General features: G+C 39.4%; 1 protein-coding gene across 1 annotated transcript in view; it reads left to right on the forward strand.

Annotated features, from left to right (window-relative positions):
- Positions 1-2,607: 2,607 nt before the first annotated feature.
- The window catches only part of LOC131592129 (semaphorin-3A), a 160,706-nt gene continuing 139,045 nt past the window's right edge, over positions 2,608-24,268 (forward strand). Inside the window, exon 1 of the mRNA XM_058863413.1 lies at positions 2,608-3,025. Coding sequence (XP_058719396.1) covers positions 2,914-3,025 — 112 coding nt within the window. The 5' untranslated portion in view covers positions 2,608-2,913. The remainder of the gene's footprint in view (positions 3,026-24,268) is intronic.

Below are 24,268 nucleotides of genomic sequence, written 5' to 3' on the forward strand. Positions count from 1 at the left end.
CTGGCACTGGCTGTAAGAGCTTTGGCCAAATCACTCCTTCCAAGCAGAGCCCAGTTTTGCCTTGGCAGAAGCACCATATGGCAAAGGGTGCCTTTGAGATATAAAGCCTCTTCAAGCACCACTGAAGTGCTGCCATTGCCCCTCTCCTTATAAGGGGGTGTAGCATATGCTCTCCTGACTAGCTGATTAGCACTACTTAGAGCTAAATAGCAGAAGGATCAGGTTTTACCCTTTTCTATGTTTTTGGACTGTCATATTTCACAGAGGAAGGCAAAAAGTGAGTGGTTGTTCACATGAAGGATGCAAAAAGTCTCATCTCTCCTTAAATAATGCCGTATTATATTTCTCAGATGCAACCTTGGATAAGTTAGTATTCGTTGTATCTAGTCCATACGTTTTCTGGGGAAAATATATATTGACTGGGGACATGGTACGTTTATTTGATTGATGTAAAATAGTCTGGAGTGTTACAGTTTCATTCAACATGAGAAAGATAGGTTTTTAGCTTTGTGCTATCTTCTTATGAGAAAAAAAAAAGAAGTAGCTGTGCCTGCTTTATGCAACTAGAAGTAAATTGAGTGTAACAACATTATTGTAAAATGATGTGCTTTATAAAGTCCTGAATATGGTGCATCTTTTGTGTTTTGTTTCTAATTGTGTGCTCAATACAAAAGGATAATTCATTAGGCCAATTCTCCAAATAATCTCAAAGTGACATGAATTCCTTTGCAGAGTGAATGTCTGTAGCAAGTAATCCATGGAAAACAGACAGGCGTCTCTTGTCATTTTGGAGCTCTAATCCACTGCCTGGAGCATGAAAATGCTCAGGATAACAAGTGTGGGAATGACCAAAATCAACATTATTTTTTTATTTTCTTTTCTTAACAATGATGCTGATCAATAGAATTGCTGAATCTGGCAGATACAATGCCACAGGATTAATGAATCAAGCTCAGGAAGCAGAAGAATTTGTTAAAAAGGAGAGGGAAAAAGCCCCTTCTTTTCCACTGGTGTGTGAATATCAAGCAATGAAAGCAGCAATGACAGAATTTTCGCCCTTGTTTTACCATAGTACCAAGCCTTGTTCTGCACGAGTCTTTACATTTTAATTAGAACCATACTGACACCCGCTTTTTCAACTATGAACTTCACTTCTAAATTGAAAACTATTTCCTGAATGCTGGTTTAGTAGCTAAGTCTGAACACAGAAGAGAGATTCTGTGTTTGTGTAATTCAGCGTGTAGTGTGGTCACCATCAGAGGGACTAGATAACTAGTTTTTAAACCACAGTAAATAGTGGTAAAAGGAAGGAAAATACTCTCACTGCAATGCCACAGGCTCTGTCACCACAAAGCGCTCTCATGCTCTGGAAAACCATAGAATGAAATACAGAGGGGTCATCACACTACTTTGACGATGCAAATGTTTTACAAAGGTCGTTTACCAGCACTTCTGCCAATACTGCATTCGGAATGTAACACAGGGTACATACCTGTGTAAGACATTACATTCCAAAATACACATTACAGTGACGTTCAGCACAGCATGGAGATTTTAATAAACCATCACTCGCAAGAAGGGGTTTGTTCAGATATGTGGGAGGGGAGAGCTTGAGTTTGCTTACATGTTTGTATTTACACCTCCTTAAAGACCTCTGGGGATTTTGTGTTTCCTTTTGTCTAAACAAACAAAAAAACCCACAACTTTATCTAGTTTCATTGAACAAAAATATATTACAATAAACCTGCAGTCCTAGAAATTGGAAGGTTTGTAACACTTTCAACTTAAAAGAGCACTTCAGAGAATATTCCTGTGTAATTTATGAGCCCCTACAGACCTGTCCATGTCTTGAACTGATTGTTGAAGTGGGCTTTACTAGGAATTTCTTTTCCTGAATTGGAGTAGTGCTGGAGGTGGGGAAGGAGGGAGGGTTACAGCAACCTTCCCTAACAAGGCTTTAAAGGCTTCAGCGGTAAAGTTATGCTGATGGGAGACTTTGTTACTTGTTTTTAACTGGGAATAACCCGAAGAGGATTACGCTATGGGCAGGAGCTGTTATTTATGTGGGTGGTAACGTCGTGGGTTGTGTTGTGCTGTTGTTGTTTTTAAAGTGGGACGTGCATCTTTTGATTAGAACTGCAAAATGGTTTAAAAAAACCCAAAAACCCCGAACAACCAACCAAACAAACCCCAAGAAACCCAAACCAAGCAACACCAACCCCTACAACCTGGACAATGACACGAAACAGCTGGTGAAATGTCTAGCTCCGTGCCTTCCCCGAGCGCGGCGGAGCGGAGGTTTCTGTTCTCTCATCTCTGCCGCGATGTGTTCTTTTTTTTTTTTTTTTTTTTTTTTTTTCCCCTTTTTTTTTTTTTTTTTTTTAGCTCCTTGCATGTGCTGTGACAGCCGGGGAAGGGAAGGGGGGGTTCTGCCGGCGTTCCCATTGTCAGGCGCTCCGGGAGCGCGGGCAGCGCCGGTGTCCCCGCGGCTGGCGGAGCGCGGGGCCGCCCCCGCCGCCGGGACCCGCCCGCCGCGGGGAGCGGAGCGGAGCGGGGCCCGCCCCGGCCCGGCCCGGCCCGGCCCGGCCCCTGCCCCCGGCCCGCGCCGCCGCCGCCGCCCGCAGCATGCCGCCCCCCCGCCGCACGCCGCCCGCGCCCGGGGGCTGCCTCCCTTTCCGGCCCGCGGCGTGTGCGTGAGCCACAGCGGCTTCAGGTTGCCCCGGCGGCGGCGGCGAGCGGGGGGCCGGGGCGGCAGCGGCAGCGGCGGCGGGGCGCGGCGGGCGCGGAGCGGAGCCCACCCCCATCACCTGTTACCTCCGCTCCCCAGGTTGCCTGAAGTTCCCCGGCGGCGCCCGGCAGGACGGAGAGCGCCACGGCTGCGGCTGGCGGGGACCCTACAGTGGCTGCTGCAGCATGGGCTGGCTCAGGGGGATTGCCTTGCTTTCCTTGGGAGTATTACTAGCAGGAAGAGTCAACTGCCAGCATGTGAAGAATAATGTGCCGAGGCTTAAATTATCGTATAAAGGTAAGTCTGTTGTTCTCTCTTAATCTCGGTTTTCCTCCGAACCTCTTTTCCCCTTGCCCCGTCGCTCCCTCCCTCCTCACCTTCCTCACTGCTTTTCCTTATCTTCCAAAGGGGAAATTGACATTAAGAGAAATTTCTGAAAACATTTACTTAAAAAGCCTCTCCGTGCTGCGGTACCAGGCAGTTTAAACCCAGACAAAGAAGAGTTAGTTGCGATTGCAGACGAGGACTCCGGATCGTGCCGATCACTGTTAGAGCATTTTGCAGTCTTGTGCTATTTCACCGGACTTTACTCTTCGAAACGATGAGTCGCGTGTGGCCACCCAGCTCACCTCCCTCGTGCTGGGCATGCAGTGCAACCACAATTCCAGTTCTGGAATGGATAAAGATTTATATATTTATTTTATTTTATTTTATATTTTAGTCATGAAGTGGTTAATTTTCAAGTCATGAATATTCAGTTTGTACAAATCTGACAATCAGATGCCTAACATAAGCAGTAGATGGTGGGTTTGCCAAGAAACTATAAACTGAAAGGAACAGATCAGTCCAGAAAAGGAGGTGAGGACTGCTAGGCACCAGAAAATGCTGCGTATGGATGTTTAATGCAGTGCGATGTATTTGAACCGGGGTTGTTTTCGGTGTAGTCTGATGTGTGTCATTAGAGATCACAGGGAAGGTGTAACTGAAGAAAGAGAGCTGTGAGATTACGTTTATGTTTGAAATTGTGTAATGCCACTCACACTGCAGTTGTCAGTAATTAACTTTTGTATAATAGTGCCAGTATTAAAGGAGAACAGTGAAGTAGGCAGGCTCTTCTCTTTATCAGCATAGTTCCACACTAAGTACATTTTCAGAAGAATTCATCAAATCTGGAGAATGTACAACTGGGAAAGAAGTTGAAAATGTAAGAGCTGTAGAGTGTTTTTTTAAACGGAGAGCTATACACCTAGGTGCATACACATCTCTCTGAAGAGCTGCCTCCTCATAATTCTCAGATTATTGATGGCTGAGAGAAGGAGCTGCAGCTACGGTTCTGAAAGGAGAGAGGAGAAATAACACACTGCTTCTACAGAGGGGAAAAAGAGAACATGTGTGTGCATGCCTGGTCATAGATGTCAATCTCAGTTTACAGCTTAGTGTCAGTACATCTCTTGCCAGTAGAAATATGTTTTCCCTTCTTTTTTCATCTTTGTCATGCTGCAATTGAGAGGGGGGGAAAGTCCTCTCTGATACAGGGCAAGCGTCATTTTCACACTCCAGATGAAATAAAGAATTAAGCACCTGCAAAACTTGGATGCTCTGTGAAATCAATGCATGTGCTAGGTTTTCTTAAAGAACACATATGTGCATATTTGTGTGTATTTAAACTTGAAAATCTATGAATGAAAAGAACAATTTAAGGGGTTTGGAGTCCGTTAATGAGAAAAAAAATTGTATTTAACACAAAATCGATTATTTTGAGTAACTGAGTCTAAAGAGAGCTTCTACAATAACTGTATGTCATGCCAAAAACTCATTAAAAAACTCTTAATTGCATCCAAACTTCTACAATTTTACTGATACTCAGATTAGTATATAGAGGCATAAATGCTATAAAAATAACCTGGAAAGGGGTTTAATGGCTAATTAATTGTTGTTTATTTTTTTTCACCCTTTTAAAGTTTATCTGTGGCTCAAGTCTGCTACCCCTGCTCATACTGGCTAAATGCACAGAAACTAATTTCAAAGACTTGCCAAATGTGACTGATGGTGGTTTTCCTTTTTTCTTTTCTCATTTTTCTCTTGGTTTTTTTGGGATTTTTCCAGCCCATTGGTGCTGTATCTGTGGACCCTTTGAAAAATATTTTGCTACTCTGCCGATTGGTTGTTTTCCAGTTCTGCTCTTGCTGGGATAAAGAGTCTAATTTTCATCTTTTAAAATATCAGATATCGAATTTTCCTATATGGTGAGTTCTATATGAGCAAAACAGGAAACGAGCTGAACACCAAAACTTTTATACTTGGTGGATCGTTGTGCAGCAAAAATGAATTCAAATGGTGAGCAATCCTGTTTCCTATCTAGTGAAGACAGTACATGTGTACTTAATCCAAAGCAAGTTGAAGTCTGAAGACTTACAGGAATTCACACTGTAGCCTTTGATTCATATATTTGACTTCAAATATGTGTAACTCTAAAAATCAGATCAGCCTGCTCACATGCTTCATGTTAAGTACCGGTGTAAATGCTTAGCCAGGTCAATAGGAGGCTGCTGCTGCACTGATCCCCAGGTATGGGGGTATCGTTATTAGTCAGGGAAGACTTAAGCCTTATCAGCTGGTTCTTTTCCACACAAATTTTGTTTCCAGCACAGTACTCAGTGCACAGATCAATGTTAACACCTTGCGTAGGAACATCCTTAAAAGCTGTGGGTATTGAAAATACATCTTTTAGGCACTGACAGAATACCTCACGTGCTAATACTTATCTCTCTGGATATACTTCACCGCCATGTGACTATGTGATACCAAGTGATTCATCTCTATTTAAACTGCTTGCAAGTAGAAAAAGAAGCTGCTCAGTTACTTACCCATTTCTCATCTCTATGAACAGATGTGGTTGAATAAAATAAACTTATGATATTGACAAAGAACCCCCAAACATGCAGGGTGAAAAGAACGACCCAGGTGACTTCACTTTTCTGTGACCATCACTGTGCTTTCTTTTAAAACATGTGCTTGTTGTTTGTCTAAACAAATACCTTGGAGCTAATTGTTGGTGCTTTATTTCAAAAGAAAATCAAGGATGTATTTTAACTTCTAGTTTGTCTCAACTAATTAGATGTCAAACATAGTTAAAAAGCTCAGGCATTTGCTTTAAAAGTTGGCAAAATGAGTCATGAAGGGTTAAATCCTGCCGACCTTGATTTCCTATGGTCACTTGCTTTCAAAAGGCCTAGTATTAGTTCTGCCATTTCTCCAGTTGCTGGACAGAAGTTTTGGTGAGCTCCTGTTCTTACTTCCTCTTAACTTCTTGTTGTTCAGTCTTGCAGAAGATTAGAAGCATCCTACGGGCATGGTATGGATAGGAAACGGCAGAGAAAGTGTATAAATGTATACATTAAGGCCACATCTGTGATCTGAAATCTGCTTATTGTGAAGCAGAGTTTTGGTTATTTGGTTTACATCACCTTGATTCTGCTGGCATATTAAAGAAAGGAAATTTGAGAAGAGCAGTAGGGAAATCCTTGTCCATCTGAAATCTCTGGTAGAGCTCCTGTTCAGTAGCTTCTGGGTTTTGCTCTGTACTTTATAAAGTTTCGAAGCATTTTCATCTTTGTACATGGATTGGAAAGGTTTTACTCAGATGATACTCATCTCCTTATTTCAGTCAAAAGGAATTAATATGATTTAAAGCCTGATCCAAAGTTCATTGAAGTCACTAAGTGCTGGATCATAGCCTAAATGTGGTAAAACCAGCCATAAAACAGAAAGCTCAGTTGAGTTCTTCAACCACTGAGCTCCTCCTTTTTGTGTCCTTCAAAGCCTTTGTGTCCTTGTTGTAGAGTAACAAGAAATGTCATTGTTGATATATCAAAAGTATAAGAATCTTTCCTTAAAGAGTGTAGGGGGCTTTATTCTTGCCTTTTTTTTTTTTTTTTCTGTTTGTTGTGGTTTTTTTCTAATCTCATTGTCTTCAATTCTGATGTCAGTTGTAGGTCTCTATATTGTGTCACCAGGTCACAGATTCTGTTCAGGAAACTCCTATTGAGCAGAGTTCTCAGAAAGATGGTGATCAAGTTGAGTGTGCAAAGTTTAAAACAATAAATACAGCCTTAAGTCCAGATGGATTTCTTGTATCATTTATTGTTTTGTATTTTCTTTTGCTGTCCTCTGTATGGGGCGGTAACAGCACAAACAGAGATGGGACCTTTAAATATAAACTAATAAGCCAAATGAGAGTTTCCATTAACAATTCCTTGATTTGCAGATTTTTTTCATAAAACAACCCTGATTTTTGCCTCCACATGAGTAAATCTTGTCAACCCAACTTTCTCAAATCCATCTGTCACGTCTTATTTTTCTATTGAAAATTACTAAATGCTCTAAGTATGTTTTGCAAGAGTACATGTGTGGTTCTCCTTTGTTATTGTTGCTCAATTGGATACATATTACTTGAGAAAAAAGTAAGTGGAAAAGCATTGCACACAGATTTAGCTCTATTACTCCCTGGCTTCAATTCAAGCCATATTAAAAGTAAGTGTCTTGTTTAAAGTTGCAGTGATAGTGACAACTACTCCATCCTTGATGTGCAGTTGATTTACAATTTTATAGCATGGGTTTTTATCCAGATGAAATCCTGGCCCTAGTGAAAGCAATGGCAAAACTTGTCTGTTTCAATCTGTCCCACATGGGGTGATGAGGGAGGAATGGCACCACACTGAATTACCTGTATGTACACTAATGTAAATATGATACCTGGCTTTTAGTTTGTTCACTCAGTCTGGTTGTAGTTGATGACCTGCTGGTGGGTTTGATTGTGGTTTTTCCTTTCCTTCAAACTTTATAACTCACAATTCAATACCTCTGCAAATATTGGGAAAGCAGGACAAAGTGAGAGAAGGAAATGGGGAGAGAAATATTGGCAAGGGAGCCTGTTTCTCTTGAGGTGGGACCAGTATTGGAGTTTGTTTCAGATTTCAAGGTATCTGCTTAAAAACTTTTGCTTAAACTGTCTTGTAAGAATACTGAGGGCAAAGCCTTTCTGACATGCCTGAAAGGGAGAGAGCAGCCCTGACTTAAGAGGACTTCCGTAGTGAAGGAAAGTGAATCAGGGACATTTGCATCTCTACCTTCCACTATTTGTGACAAAATTTCTGCACGGCTCCAGCGCTCTCAGGCCTCCCAGTTCAGTCAGTACAGGAGGCTGCAGGACAGTGAAGGTACCAGATGCATCCACAGCCACTTCAGCTTTTTATTTTTTTTTTTTTTCTCCACAAATGAGTCCTTCAGGGAAGATCTGTGTGTTGGTCTTTCTGTCGATGGTTGATTGGGGTCTTCCCAAGCCCTGGGACCTCTCAGGGAGATGGTAGGACTACCCTGCACCCTGCCAGGCTCTGGCTGCCTCACAGGCTGACAGGAGGGAGAGGCTGATGAGGGAAGTGCCTAAGCTCAGATCTTGCCTATATAGGGAAATTTTCAGCTAGCTAATTAGGGCCTGAGACAGGCAGCGTAATTGGAACAAGGAGGGTGAAAACCTACCTCAACATTCTCGTTTTGCATTTCCAACTTTCCCATTTAATTCCAGTGGAAAAAGTGGTTTCTGAATTACAGAGCCTCCCTTTTCTGCAAAGCTGGAGTTCTCTATAATTATTTTTACTGTACGGTTTGCAAATGACTGAATTATTCATGGAAGGTGCTGTATTGACAGCCATGGAAACTCTACTTTTTTTTGCTGTAGACAAGGTGTGCAGCACTTCCTTGTATAGTTTTTAACAGCACCTTTAAAACTCTGACCTAGTGGGGAATTTAAATATCCATAGTTACACTGAGCTCAGTGAATCTTCTGATACGTGAAATCTGCCTTAAAATTTCCTTCTGTTCTTGAAACTTTTGGTCAGGACTGAGGTACCTTTCTGTTTGCCTAGGGTTTTTTCAGGTGTATACTTATTCCATAACATCTAGCAAAGCAGTATTTAAAATAAGAAACCCTTTCATAGCAGGTTGTTACAATCTAAATGTTTTTGTTTTTTTATAATGATCTCTCCTGCATACGAGTCTGCATGCACAGAAAGCATTTCCATGGAGTTCCAACCTGAAAAGAAACCATTAAATGATTGGTATTTTTAATTCATTCTTTTTTCTTGGAAGTGTTTTTCAGTTTTAATTTATCGCATTGCTATACTGTGATCCTTTTAATATGATTTTGGTTTGCTTTATCACTGATTCTGCATGTGGCCTTTAATGACCACAGCTGCTGCTAGAGAATCTTCATTTACTTCCTCTGGCCCAGAGACTTTTCCCTCATGAGCATACCTGGAACACAACAATGGAAGCACCTGCAATACAAAGTTGTTCCAGTATTTTCAACATTTTCTTCATCAGCTGGAGCCTGAGTTGACCCCAGTTCAATCTGAAGCAAAATCACACCTTCACCTGAGGCAGTGCCCAAGCGACTGAGAAGAAAACAAATCCTTCTAAGTGGTGTCAATGGTTGTGACATTTTCCAGTTGTTTGAAAGCTAAAAAGGGTAAAATTGTTTTCAGGCTCCCACACACTTATTTTTAAGCAAATGTGTGGGGTGGACCCTGGGAGCTCTATGTTAAACTTTTAAATGGAGGTATTGTAACCTGTTATGGTGCTCTTGTTAACTGAGGTTACATGTAAAAATTGTTGCTGCTGCTGTGCTGGTGGGCAATTCAGCGAATTCCTTCCCTTGCAGGATTAAAGCTCCCTTCAGAAACGTCTGCAAGTTCTCGGTCCTCCCACATACAGCCTTCATATAGGTTAGCTGCTCTCTTCCAGTAACAGCTGTGGATAGTGAGAATAACTGTGGGGTAATACTTTTACTTGACTTCTCCTATTTTTTCCAAGTGGGATAGTGTCTGAATATACAAGAGAGAAAAGGATGGCTACAGCTGTTGAGAGCATCAGACATCTTAAGAGTCTTGTAACCTTTCTCTTGCACCAAAGGAGGTTCTCTGTGGTGTCTTTTTCTTTGTGACTGACAGTCAGTTTAGGCTCTTTTCACTGTCAGGGGGAAGGAGAAGTACCTCCAGAGAATTAATCTTGGGTTAGGCAGACTGAATGAGATTTTAAGGGTGCTCATAACTTGTCATTGACTGTAACAGGAATTAAGCTCTTTGTTCATTTATTTAGTTTCTTTCTCTCTGGGAATGTATCAAAAGAATTAATTAAGTGCCATGGAAGAGTGTAGGCTGTATTCCCATCCAAATCTTCCTAATTTAATCAACTTTTTTTGCCTAAATAAGTATTTAAAGCAGTGTGAAAATTAAGCTGATTAACATATGACCTCAGTATCTGTGATCTTGAGGTCACCTGTGACTCTTGTCTAAATTTGCACCAAACTTGTAATATGGAGAGAAAGAAACAGTACTGCTACATTTTTCATAATTTTAAAATAATTACCTAATTTACTTCTCACGTTTTCCATGTTTCTCCTCCTTAATAAGCTCATCCCAAATCCAGTGACACATCCTGGAAGTGACTGTCTGGGGCTACAGAGCTTTACTGATTTAATGGCTTAATCATTTAGAGCTTTCAATAAGCTGTCCCCTGGCCAGCTCAATTACCTTCTGAATGTTTCTGCACTTTAAAGAGAAAAACATATTCAAGATTCAATTTCATGGAGCGTAGTTTGCAAATAAAAAATCCATGTGTATATGTGCAATTCAAAGGATAGGTGTCATGACCCCAAGTCTACACTTTTTCAGCTGAACTATTTCAATAGTGAGAGTGGGATGAAACGTAATTTATTAATTTCTAAAAATGCTAAATAGAGCTACAGTTTGAGCGATTCTTTTCTCCCTTTGGGGATTACAGATCCCCCTTGAACTAGACATATCTACAGCAATCTGTGAAATGTGTGAGCACTACTCTGTGTCACGTCCAGTTTTCATCCTTTGCTGTTTGATAGCCAAACACAGTAAAGTCAGAAGTTTTTGCCATTCTTCTAATGTTTTAAAGTTGTTTGACATTTATTGGGCTGCCTGCTTATCTCTCCAGCTGGATGTTGCAGAAACTTTAGAAGTGAGCAGTCAAATAAAATTCTCATCTCTTATAAATATTTTCATGCAAAGTTGGATCTTGCAGGGAACAATCTGAAGAATGAAGTAGTTATTTGCTTTCATCTATCTTGTGGAAGGAGGAAAAAGAAAGCTCTCCTTTACACCTCAGTCTAATGAAGCAAAGCTCATGTTGGTTCTGAAGGCCCCTCTTGGCTGCTTTTGAAATTCCAGCCTTGTATGAGAAAAGAACACAGAAAAGCTTGGTGAGATAATTTAAAGGATTTGGCGGGTTTTCAAGGGGGATGGGTTGGTGGCCTTTTCTAGAGGAATCACATGATAAATACAGCTCACAGGCATCTGAAAGAGCTGCAGAGAGTGCAGGGTACAGCTTTCATCTCCAGATGATACTGGAATGGCAATAACTCTCCTTTGCTGTACACAGATCCCACATGTAGCCAAGGCACGGAATGAGGTCCCTTAAGGTGAAGTGGTGATTTCAGGGTGTTAATATTACTTTGACTTTTTAAATGGATTTCCTGGTGGAACTTCATTACTTTCTCATGAATGTGTAGTCTGAAATGGTTCTGACTCCTAAGGAAGCTCTTTTTCTCAAAGCACAGCAAAGGTCGTATCATAAGGACTAGTGTTGCTCTGTAGTATATGCAGGCCAACTTTGTCTCCCCTCCACCACACCAGGTTCTTTCCAAGGTCTCCATCCTCCTAGGCCCATGTGATAAATCCAGTTCCTGTCAAGTGATAGGAGGGACAGCAGAAATGATGTCTGGGAATCTGGGAAAAACAATTTTATCTTCAAGATTGCATTTTCCCCTACATTCACTTCTGCTAAAGCAGATGAATGACTCTATCAAAACTTCTTGCGCTGATGGCCTTGTAGACAGCATCACAAATGTATTCCTGAGGTACCTGCAAATTGCATAGTTAGGAAATTGCTTCATTCTGAATTGCTGCTCTTCCAAGAAGTGACAAGAGTCCACCCAACCAGACCAAATATATATTTAGTTGTACAGGAAGGTGTGGTAGCATTTTCAAAGAGCTCTAGTTGGCACTTCTCTGCAAGGTCACAAACATCAGCAAAGCAGTATTCTAGGGTGTTGGCTGTTGGGTTATCAGTATGGTAAACATCAGTCTATATTTTTGTTCCAAATGTGTATCCCTAGATGTTCGTTCTCTAGCTGTAAAAACTGACCTGCAACAAGTTGGCAGGCAAGATTTCATCTCAAGTGAAAAGATTTAGGAATTTGTTAAAATTGAAGCTATTTTCATAGCTCACTTTAAAAGAGTTTTATGAAGTAAAGTATTAACAACAATATTATATGTTGAAAATTTTGCTTTTCTCTGGAGCCTGTAGTTTTGAGATCAAAAATTACATACATTTCTAATACTAATTGTTCAGACTTTTTTTTATTTTCTTATCTGTAATGGGAAACTACTGGATATTCAACTTCTTTTTCTTGCATCCTTTTACAATTTTGTGTTTTATCATTCTTTAAAACTGCATTGTGACTCACTTTGCTATTGGACAATAGTCATAAATCAGGAAAGTTTTGTTAATCTCACCTACATTACCTATAAATGGAGGTTAGACATTAGCAGAAAGCCAGTACCACAGCTGATGATACACAGGAACTCTGTACTGTAAAGAGAATCAAAGAAAGTACCATAAATGTGAAATCCTATTAATTCCTTGGCTCTTTGTCAGCTTCTTCACCTGTAAAGTGGTATTAAGTGATTTCATGAGGAATTGCTGGAGGTCAGAGAATTGCCATGCTTATTCAGAGCAGTATCCTACTCTCAGAATAATCCCATTAAGGTGTGTATTCAAAGTTCAGTCAGAACTTATTTTTGATCAACATATAAAGACCCTTAAAGTGATTATAATAGTAATATTCACAGCTGTGTATGCCTGTGACATGAAACACATCCCTATTATCCAGAAAGCATTTTAATTCCATTTGGATATTCCAGATAATTTTAGACAGGAGCCCTTCCAAATATTTTTTTGGAGTATCCACCTCTATTTCAAACTAAACACACTGTGAGGGTGATTACAGATGGCTCTGAAGAAGAGCCTTTGTGTTTAGTCTTTGCAGTATTGTCTACCCATAATGTGTGAGTAGTGGTGAGATTCTGGCCAATTTCTCTGAGTTTAAGCTAGTTTTTTTTTTTTTTTTATTATCATGGTTGATAGTCATATTTTAAAATTCAGAGGGAGTAAAAAGTGTTTTGTTTTTTTTTCTTGTGCTTATCAGACAAAACTAAAACCTCTAAAAACCAACTAAAACTTGGGGCAATTTCTCCCTTTCTAATCAGTCTGAACATACCTTACCAAGCCACTGGTGCTAAACACTCCCTGGCTCATTCCAAGAATGAGTCTAAGAATCCAAGAGATTCTGGACAAAAACCTTCACTTTCTTTGGTCACACATTCTTTTTTTTCTGACTTTCCATGCCCCAAATGTTCCCCAGCCTTCTCCAGGATGAGGGCAACCTTTCCTAGACACTTGGGGAAGTATTCAGTAATCAGCTGAGTCAGTTATAATTGCCTATCATTTGTGACTCACTCATTGGAAAACTGTTGCTTGACAGCCCTAGTTCAAACCTAATAATGAGGATAAACTGCTGTAATAAATTCATAAGTAGAATTTTGCATCTTAGAAAGATTCACATCCTCATTCCTAAAAAAAGTAGGAAAGCACCTGATCCCTTTGTCACCCTGGCCTATGAAAATAAAATTGGTGTTTCCTATATTCCACATACCTTAAATGCAGCATTTAAATATTATCTTCAGTGAATTATCTCAAGGAATGTTTTTCTTTGCTTTTATACTTCCTCATGCCACTTACATGATGTAATTGTTGTTTTGAATAGCATTCTTTTTCCATAATAAGCTAACCATTTTAATGCCATTAATTAAGAAATACAAGGAAAATACAAGTTTTTGTGTGATTTTGATGACTTTTGAACTTCATACAGAAGTTTGTAGTTTAACATGTTAAACCATGGTGTCTTACTTGAGCACATGCTACCTAGTTTTCTTACAGTTTTGCAGGTGCTAGAAGAGCCAAATTCAATTCTTGAGGCTGGCAAGCCAATCAGCTGAGAGCAATGGAAAAGGTCCTGTTTACTGGTGTCAAAAAACTTTTTCATATGTTTTCAGAGAGACAAATGTCAAGTGTCATGTGTATTACTATTCTATGTTAGAAATTTTAAGCAGTCATGAACTATTCTGGTGTAAACCAAAGGTAACATCATAAGTGTGACTGTAGTGCTGCATGTTTAGACCCCTGATTCTGCTAATTGACATTTTACCAAAGAGAATGAGGACATGTCTGAGCAATGCAACTTGTAGCTTTTTAATTTCTATAGCTGGGACCATAAACAGCCCCTTAAGGTTGTTTCTCATAACTGCCACTTTTAAATTTTTTTCTGCCAGTATGTAGGAATAGGATAAATACTGAATTTTGTTTCACTGTAGGTTCACCCCCATTACTATGCATAGAAACTATTTTACCTTACGCCAGACATATGGAAGTGATCAGTGTATGTAAATTGTATGAGAAGAGGTGAAATACAGCTTTCTAGACAAGGCAATGTGTACTTGCTTCTGGTTATAAGATATTGAGAGCACCCCAGAAAAGACTTTAAGTCTTAAGACAAGTTTCCCTTTAAAAGTGGCAATTGGCGAGAGGGTTGAATAGCGAGGATTTTTAATAATCAACATGAAAGTACAGTTTTGTCCTGAGCTGAACTGCCCAGTCAGATCTCTTGGACAATGGGGTTTAAGAGGCAATTGCTTGCATGTGCAGGGCCAGACCATGGACCTCCTTCTGAACTGTTCTACAACCCACTGTGCTCAGTAGTAGAAGTCAAGTTTCTTCAAACACAGGGTTTAACTGGCAGGGCCAGCTTACATGTCTGCTTTTCATTTTCCTCCTCTGATGTCATGGTGCCCACAGTGCAATGACTTGAGCCTATTCTAAAAATCAGGTTTTGAGGGGCTGAGTTATTTTCTGGGTTCTGGGTGACCACAGGAGGAAACACCAAGAGCTTAAGTCAGTTATACTTTTCAAATATGTTTTAAAGTTACTGTCCCCCAGATGGTGACTAAGAAATCAATACTTATTTTATGACTAATAGGCATTCACTGTGCTCCCCAAACTTTCCATTCCAATAAAGTTGGATTTTTTTTTCATATTCAGTATTGCAGAATAAGAAACTAATCTAGAGTCTGGCAGGCCTTTATTCTAAGGCACTGTCATATCTTTCATTCTGAGTTGAAAAATGGACAGATCATTGGGTTTCACAAATGTGTGGAGGAGCTGTCAAAGTTTCCATTTGCATGTGAATGGTCAGCTGAGGTAGGAAGGGGGATATGTAAATAATTCTCTAGCTAGCTCCTGGCAAAGATCATTGCATTTCAAAGTACTGTGAAAAGCAGCACCATAAAACTTTAACCTATTCACTGGTATGGAAACTCCCACACCTTAAATTGATCTGCTCTAATAATGACCAGTTGGGGAAAATGAATCTTAAAAAGCAATATCAGATCTCCAAGTACTATACATTTTCTGCTTCTTTTAATATTTCATAAAAAAAAAAGCTAAAAAAGCCACTCTTCCTTCTCCCCCAGTGAGGGGGGGGAAGGGAAAAAGCCACAAGATCCAAGCAGTAAGCAGATGTAGACCTTCATTGAAAATCTGGCAGATAAGTGTGATAGGAGTGAAAGAAATGTAAAGGATTTGAGTATTATTCTGTATTATGTCAGTATCTGACCCAGGAGGCACCCAAGAAAATCATTACTTTAATCTTCCTTACAAACTGCGCAGCATTTCACTGTTCTGTTCTGCTGCTGTAATTCAGGACATGCTCAGCTAGATAAAGCTGAATGTTGTAGTTTAAAACCAAACATGTCCTTCAAAATACACAATTGTTCATGTATCCAAAAAGGCAAAAAAGTAAAAGTAAACAGTAGAAAAATGAGAAACACAGAGTAAAACAATATCTTAATAGGCTCAGAGTCAAACAGTTTTCGACATATTTTATTGTGCCTCATATCTGCTTAGATAGAATTGGCATGTGTGTATATGGACAGACAATGATTTACTAAACCCTTTATGCCTGAAGCAGCTCCAAAACCTGTGATTAGACAGGCACAAGGACTAGAAAAGTTTCCAAAGTAAATTTCACCTCCAAAATTGATACTGGTTATGTACCTACCCCTTAATAATGAGATAGCTTGGGATTGTTGTTGTAGGTTACCAATATAATTTCCCTGGTACTGTTTTGTAGTCTCTATCTACTTACTTAAAATACAATGATTAATTTCATTCAATCTCCATATTTCAGAAAATAACTCATGTTACCCCTGTAATCATTTACAGCACACCCTTTCTCACAAAGCTTCTGTGCACCTATTTGGTCTGGTTACACTGTTCCAAAAAAAACCTACAAAGTTAAATGCAGTTTAATTCACTAGATTTTAAAAGGGCAGTTATTCAAAGGCTCTGGGATTTGCTCTATCACATAATATTCCTGTAATGAAATTTGTCTTGGTATTTACCAGGAGATTAAAAACAACAACAGAAAAGGACTGATCTAACAAACTCCTGCTCACTTGAGAGTAGTCCTTTTGATTTCAATGTACCTGGTACTTGTGGTGTGAAGTGCCCTTTGGAGAGGCTATGCAAGTTATTCTTCACTTAGAAAATAATCAACAAATGAACCTAAGCAATTGTAGGGATCACTTGAAATTTTTGAGCTCTGCCCATTTAATGGGAAGAAATGATGCAAAAAACTGTTCAAAATGTAGTTCTACTCATATGGAAGTTTTAATTCAGTAATAATCCCCTCTTGATCTGTCTTATCCGATGTTTCCTCTGTGCTCTACCACAAGAGGAGCATTCCCTGCCTTGATGTGGTTCTTTGTATCGTCATGTCCGGTGGGATGCAGTATCAGTTAAAGTCACTATGAAAGGCCCTTAGTCTGGTAGATATTTGAGTATTAATATGAAATGTGATCTGATTTTTTTAATGGCCAGGCAATTTTAAACTGAGTATTTGAGGAAAGGAATGTCATATCTTATTCAAGCTCTGTTCCATTTTCCCTATTAACGGGTCTTTCCATTAGACCCTCTGTGTGACTGTACATGGAGCACACATTAGGCAGTTCTGCTGATTCAAGCACAGTAACTTTTGATAAAGTATTACCACAATATTGGAATATGGAATGCAGCAGTTCTGTTTCAATAACCATTCTCAATCCATCAAAAAAGGGCACTGCATTGTGGAAACTATCCTTTACTGGAGTATTACTTATTTATTGTAGCTATGGCTTCAGGCATTTTGAGTAAAAGTTGCTCTGACTGCTTCTCACATGAGCTGGTTGGAGAGAGCCCGGGAGATCTCCCCACAGCAGGAGACTCCAGAGCTGCTTTCCTGCCACTCCAAATAGCTAACGCTAGCAACTGAGCAAGGAATCCCTGCTCCTTTTCAAACATCAGTCTGACAAAGTGGGACAGCGAGCACAGGGCCATGTGCTCCCTCACCCCAGACATCTCAATGGACTCTCAGTGCTCTTCGCAAAACAGCAAGAGGAATCTCAAATTGCAGCCACTCAGATGTAGCCACTTGTGTAGACACTTCTATTACCCTAAAATTTATTGTGGTCTGTGTCACATGTTAAAGAAATGCAGAAAGTCTAAAATGCAGTAGAGGGTATTGAGGGAATAAAATTTTTCATGTTTTATGATAGGTATACATTTAAAGAAGGAAGCAAAAATAATGTTTTCTATTAAAAATAGGAGCAGAAACCATTTGTGGCATAGAATCCAATAGGAAACACATTTATACAACTTCTGGTTGTGGTGCAGTTGTCTGTGAAGTTCTTCAGTAGGCTGCAAGGGGCATCAATTTAATTAATGGGAGCTGTTACTTAAATTATGTTAGCAATCAGTGAACAGCCCACAGAGTAGCTCATGAGTAAGTCTATGATGTCTTGGAACAAAGGCACCCTAATGCTTCCCTAATGCTGGCCATGGATGATGTTGGAAGGCGAAAATTGCATTATATGTTACCATATATACAAGAGATTCGTATATAAAAAAGGCCATGTGCTGTAATGGAGCCCCTGAGCCTGTTCAAATGATAGCTAAAGGACATGTGACTGCCAGACATCTGTACAAAACTGTCAGCCCAGTGGGGTGATGGAGCACATCACCAGGGTACGTGGAGTCTAAATGCAACATGAGAAACTTCTTCCTTCTGTTTTGTCCTACTGAGACCAAAAGCTCTCTTCCACTTCATTGCTCTTGCAAAGGGATTTTTTTGGGTCTGGCTAGGCTCAGTCTATCCCTCTGTGATGCCAAGCAGAGGGAAGAAACTTACCAAATTCTGAACTGTGGAAATATCCTTAGGTGCATGCATACATTTACCTACACAATGTATACGAATGTGAAGTTATTTACACACCCATACTTGGCCCAGATCCACAGACAGTGCAAAATTACACCACACCCGGCTGCAAGTTATTTTTAGCTCCTCCTCAATGTAAATGTCTAGTTCATAATTAAGTTTCAAAATAATGAATGATGTGTTTTGTGTTTCAGTGGGTATAAACGTTTGCGTTGCATAGTGAATGATTTAAGCATGAAAGGTCTTGCATTCCTAAATCTGCTACAGAATGTGGGTGGGAGGTGGATCTTTGCTCATACCAGGAAACAAAGACTGAATGAATATTTGTCAAGATGTTCCATCAAGGCAGTGTTAATGTTAGTTGAAGATACCTTGTGGCAAGACTGACAGCTTGCTTGCTGTAAAATTTTCTGGAAACAGGGGCATTTTAGTATTTATAAGGGGTGTTAACAGTGTTGATACTGTAGCCACCCAACCGTGAGCCTTGTGCAGTAGGCAGTTAATTAAGCCAGAAATGAAGGAGATCAAATGCTATTAAACCACCCCCTCAAAAAAAATAAAACAAACCAAAAATCAAACCAAACCAAGAAACAAACAAACAAAAAAAGTCCAAGCCCCAAAGAAAGCAGTAACAAACCTAAACTGATCTAAAACCCCCCACCTGAAAACCCAGCACAATTTTCTCTAGCTTTGACATAAGGGCTGCCAGGAATTAAGTCTTCTCTTGTCCTCGTGTTCTTTCCTTAATCATCTGTGGCTGGTCTTTGGTATTAGGGTGGCTTCCTCATGAGGCTGACTTTTGGCCTGTGCTGGATATCCCTGTTCTGATGTTCCCATATCCAAGATCAGCACGGACATTTTGCCATAAGTTCAAGGTTTGTGCTCAGTCCTGCACCTAGAGACGAGATGATCTCCATGTACACCTGCTAAAGAACAATTGCAAGACCAAAGGAAGAAAAGTAAAATCAAGAAAGAAAAGGGAATAAGGGAAGAAAGAGTAATAAGAAAAAATAAAGAGTTGTTTTCTTCAGCAGTGTCCATATGTCTTAAACTGGAATTGTAGTGGAATGTTATCCTTACGTGCATTGAAAAAAAACAGTACAAAACAAAAGCCACAACAACAACAAAAATCCCAAGGAGAGCTATTTCTAATAAAAACATTACTCATACTAGGATCATAGCCCTGACCTTACATTTATTGGCATAAATGTGAATTTATAAAGCTGTGTGGATGTTTGCCATATGCAAATCCATCCATCCATAAATCAGCATACAGACTGGAGACTGCACAGCTGAAGTGCCTGTAATGGTAAATGAAACCTTTCACCACCAGGTCAAATGCAGTTCAGCATATGTGGTAAATGGAAAAGCACTATCATAGAGGAATTGATCTGTGGTGTGTGTGAAACAAGTGACTGACCAGTTCACACTGTTTACCACCACAACTGGCTGCCCACGTCAGAGCTGGCAGATAAGTTGGAGCTGCAATGGCAAAGCAGTGAAGCAAACTGGCAGAGAATTTGCCTTATGGGACTGTCTGGTAATGTATTACAAGGATTAGGCAGGCATTTTTCATCAAAATGAATTGTCAATGAAAAAGGAAGTTTCCGTTTAATCCAAATTTTCCACCAGTTCTATCCAAATGAAAACATTACTTTGTACTGTGGTGCTGATAATAAGACATATAATGTTATATTTATCTGACATTAACCTCTGTGTGTTCAGGGTAGCAGCAAGGTTTGTGAAAGCTTCATGTGGTTTTCCTGCTTTCTTGCCCATTCTTTTCTGAACAGGACAGTTAACACCCATTAAAATCTTTGAGAGTGCTCAGAAATCAGCATGAGGATTATATGATAGCACGATAGTGAAAAACATGTAGCTCTGTGTCAAGTCCTGGCCAAGAGGTCCAAGTCAGAGATGAGGCAGCTTTATCATTTGTATAAGGTACAGTTCAGTGTCAGAGGGTGCCATGTGAGACAGGACACACCCTGAAGCATTTCCAGGCCTTTTGGGATATGACTTGGCCACAGCTGAACCGTGGAGTGTATTTTTTCCCCCTTACAGCTTAAGGAAGTTGGACACCCTGACCAGAACAAACATAGATAAAATGATAAAAACTGAAAGTCACACATTCCTGGATTCTTTTTCCTAACTTTCCTGAGAAGTTCAGCATTTTGACTGTTTGACTTAATTTGAAAACAGATGTTGGAATATTGTAATTTCCCTTGAGACAAAAAAAAAAAAAAAATCCTTACTTTTCTCAGCTTTCCTTATTTCTGCTATGAAACCATGTTGTCACAGAGAAACAGTGCTTTGTAAAGCTCCTATGTGAGTTGTGAAGCTCCAAACCAGCTTGACACATTCAGCTATGTGTTAATGTCAAAACATAGTTCTCAACATTTATTGCAGCTAAAACAGCATTAAAAAATTATGTCTGACTCTTTGATATAATTTAATATGTTATTTTAAAAATGGGTATTGTTACTGGTTATAGTTTGCTTAACAGAAAAATTGCTCTACTTTTAAAGAATAAATCTTTTAAGACATTGATAAGTTGAGATGTGTGTTCACCTTCACATTTCAAGGATGTTAATAAGGCAAGGAAGATTGGTCTTGTGAATGGATAGACGTTCTTCAGTTTCAGGATCTTACTCAAACATTTTAAGTAATGTCAGACAATATCCTTGTGCCTCAGCTTCTAATCTGTCCAGGCTTTTTGTACATTGTTTTATTTTCAGTGACATTGTGGGTGTTTTGAAGGCAAGGACTGTGCTTTTGCGCAATGAAATTCTATCCAGACTTTTCAGAACAAGTAGTGCAACTGATAAATAACAGAATTATTTAGTTCAAGGCTCAGACAAACATCTAAGCACTAGGAAAATAACTTACTCTTGCTTTCTGGTATAAAGAAATTAAAAAAAAAAATAAAATGGAGTTAAAAAAAGTCTTTGAAAATTCCTTAACAGTATAATCAGATTAATTGCACAAATTGAAGAAATTTAGTTATTTTAGCAACTTTAGTTGCACTTGTCATCTGATACCATTTTTTCTGCATTGTTTTTGCCACTGAGAAGTGAATGTCTTTAGGAATCTATGCCTTATAGGGGGAGGAAAAAAATTGTGGTTTTAATTAAAAAGGTCATTTTTCCTACTGTCTTTAAGATTCTTTGTGATAATGCCATTACATGTAAAATGCAAAAGCTGACAATTTTCCTCCTCAAAAATTTTCCCTTACATGTCTTTTTAATGTTATGCAATTCTCTGGATATAAAGGCTGCAAAATTATTCAAGTTTGTTACACACATACATTCATTCCAATATGAAGAAATATGTCTGTCTTACATTTCTGGTGAGGAGAAGCAGTTCCCATTTCATTTTGATTGGTGCTAAACACTTTGTGCATTCTCTTTCTTTCCTCCCCCCCTTTTTTTTTTTTTTTTTAATTTTTATTTTAATCTGTGGTTTCAGGTGTAGTTTGTCATATCAGTCGACTGGAACATTATAGATTATCAGGGGACTTTCAGGTGTCACACAAGAAGAATGACTGTTTTCCAAAACAAGCTGTGCAGTCCTCTAGGTTCTGGCATAGATGAATATGTGAGTGTTACTAGGCATAGAAAACAGTTCTGAAAAGGTAATCCCATGTTGAATTTGAATGTTAAGGAAACCATCTAGTCATTCTGAGGGGCTTAACCTTTCTTCAGGAGGTAAGTCTGGAACAATGGTCATTATTTACAGAAGGTTTCATTTATTTTTCATAAGGAATACAAAACCAGAATTTCTCATGTGCTAGAGTTGCTCCTTCCGTGCTGTAAGTACATATTGCCATTGTTGATTCATTCAAATACAGATTATTTCAGTAATAATAAGTGACAAGTTATGTGTTATTTTGAAATAACACACATTATGGTTCACATCATGTCTTCAGAGACCCGAGCAATGTGTTGTTTCACATTGACAAATGCTAGAAAGTGTTTGCACTTATGAATAAAATATTCTCCACGCATCTTGACTTTCAAGTGTGCTTTGTGCAAGAGCATTAAGATGTGGCCTCATCACAGGCATCCTAAACCTCTGTCACCTCCTGCCTGAATTACTGCCCTCCCTTCTGTGACATTTGTTGCAAGCTTTTGGAAAAGCATCAGTGGACTTTGATCAGTCCTTTAAACTGGTTGTGCCTATGCCTTGGTCCATTTGAGGTTCTGGATGGGATTCAAGTCCTCCATATTGTTCTTTGGAGGTGTAATCTAAAGCCTATTGAATTCAGTAAGAATTTTCCTACTGATTTTGGTGCCTTGCAAACCAGGCCACCATCTTTAGTTATAGCTGATGTTCCAACATGCCTTCTCTTTCTGAGCTCAACCCCAAGAGCTTGTCTTACCTGCAGAGACAGCCCAAGGTGTGACACTGTTTGCTTCCCTGGGCTTTCTGACAAAATCTTTTAGGTGATACATCAACAGCTATGCAAGCTGTAAAGTGCTTTAACATACGGGAATGATGCAAGTGCCAATTTTTGCACATTCGCTTGCCAGCTAAACACAGCACTTGGTTTGGTCCCCTGAAACTGAGCTATTACCTGTGTGTGACAGCTGAAAATTAAGAATGGTAACATAAAGCAGTGTAGGACCTGGTGTTACACAAGCTACCTCAGGCCTGGAGTGAGCTGTGTTGTGTCACTGTGACTTTTGTTAGACTGCTCAGGATGCTGCAAGTCTGCTGGGCTTGCTGCTGCAAGCATGGCCAGTAGAGCCTTTTCCATTGGACTGCTGGCAAATTTGTTCTCACACAAGAAATATCTAGGACTGTATTTTGTAGCAAAATCCAGAAAAAATGTGAATCAAATCATCGGCACATCTTTTCCAGTTCCAGTGCAATTTACCTCCTACATAATGTTTCGAATATAGAAAGTATTTCAAGAGGAAAATCTCACATGGATTAATGTTTATTGGTTGCCAAGGCAATAGTTTGGAGACCTCTCTAGCACAAAACAGATAATATTATAAGCAGAAGTAGATTAGTATGAGGAGAAAATTTATTGATGTTAGGGAAGACAATGCTCTGAGTGTCTGTTATACCTTTTAGAGATCATATTAATTTTGATTCGGTCAGTTTTCCACTCATTGACATACTTCTGTGCTGTTATTTGAATGTCAGGAGAAATTAAATCGCCCCATGAAGGCTGGATGCCACTGTGTAATGGAAAACAGTGTTTCTGTGTGGAAAACCTGACAGTCCATTTAACAAGTCAGCCCTAAGGTAGGCTGGGAGCTGAGATGCTGTCGAAATAATGGTCATGCCAAGGTCATACTGTGACTCCTTGGGAGACATGCAAAAAGGACAAAACCACATTAATCCTGAGTTATTAAAGTCATGAACAGGCGGAAACTAAAAAAGCCAAACTGAACTCAATCAAAACTAAAAAAAAAAAATAATGATCAATCTATTTTAATTATGAGGAGTAAAATGTAAGGCACGTTATCAGATGCAACAGAGATTGAAAGCTGACAAAAAGCACTTGTTATATAAAGATGGAAAATAAACTGAGAATTTCTGTATTTATTTATTGCTAGCAAATTGTGTCTTTAAAATCTCTTCTGTAATCATAAAAGAGCATCAGTATACTGAACATTTCCAAACCAAATAGGACCAGAGACCTACTGAAAGAAGGCATCAAGACAACATTCACTCTGAATCGTTTCGAGCCTAGCAAGAGGTTACAAGGGCATTTCTGACAGGGATGGGAGCTGTATCCTGCACAGTTCTGTTCCAGAATACATCTGTACCAGCTCTTCCTCCCTTTTTTATAGCCTCCCTACCGTCATGATCCAATTCATGTTATAGGAGAAGGTGTAAAGTAACCATGTTCCTTTATAGCTGAGCATCCCTGACTCCTTGCCAATTACTGCTCAGTTTTGTCTCTGCCATTGTACCTCTGCAGCTTTCTTTACCATTCTTCTAAGCAAAGTCAGGACAAAGTGATAATGAAGTTTAGATTCTTTGATTGACTGATTTCAAATTATATTCGGTTTTATCTATACCCTTTGATATTTCTAAAGCAGCTCAGAACCTCAGTTTTTCAAAGGTAT

Source organism: Poecile atricapillus, chromosome W (assembly GCF_030490865.1).
Source record: "Poecile atricapillus isolate bPoeAtr1 chromosome W, bPoeAtr1.hap1, whole genome shotgun sequence".
NCBI classification, from domain to species: Eukaryota; Metazoa; Chordata; class Aves; order Passeriformes; family Paridae; genus Poecile; species Poecile atricapillus.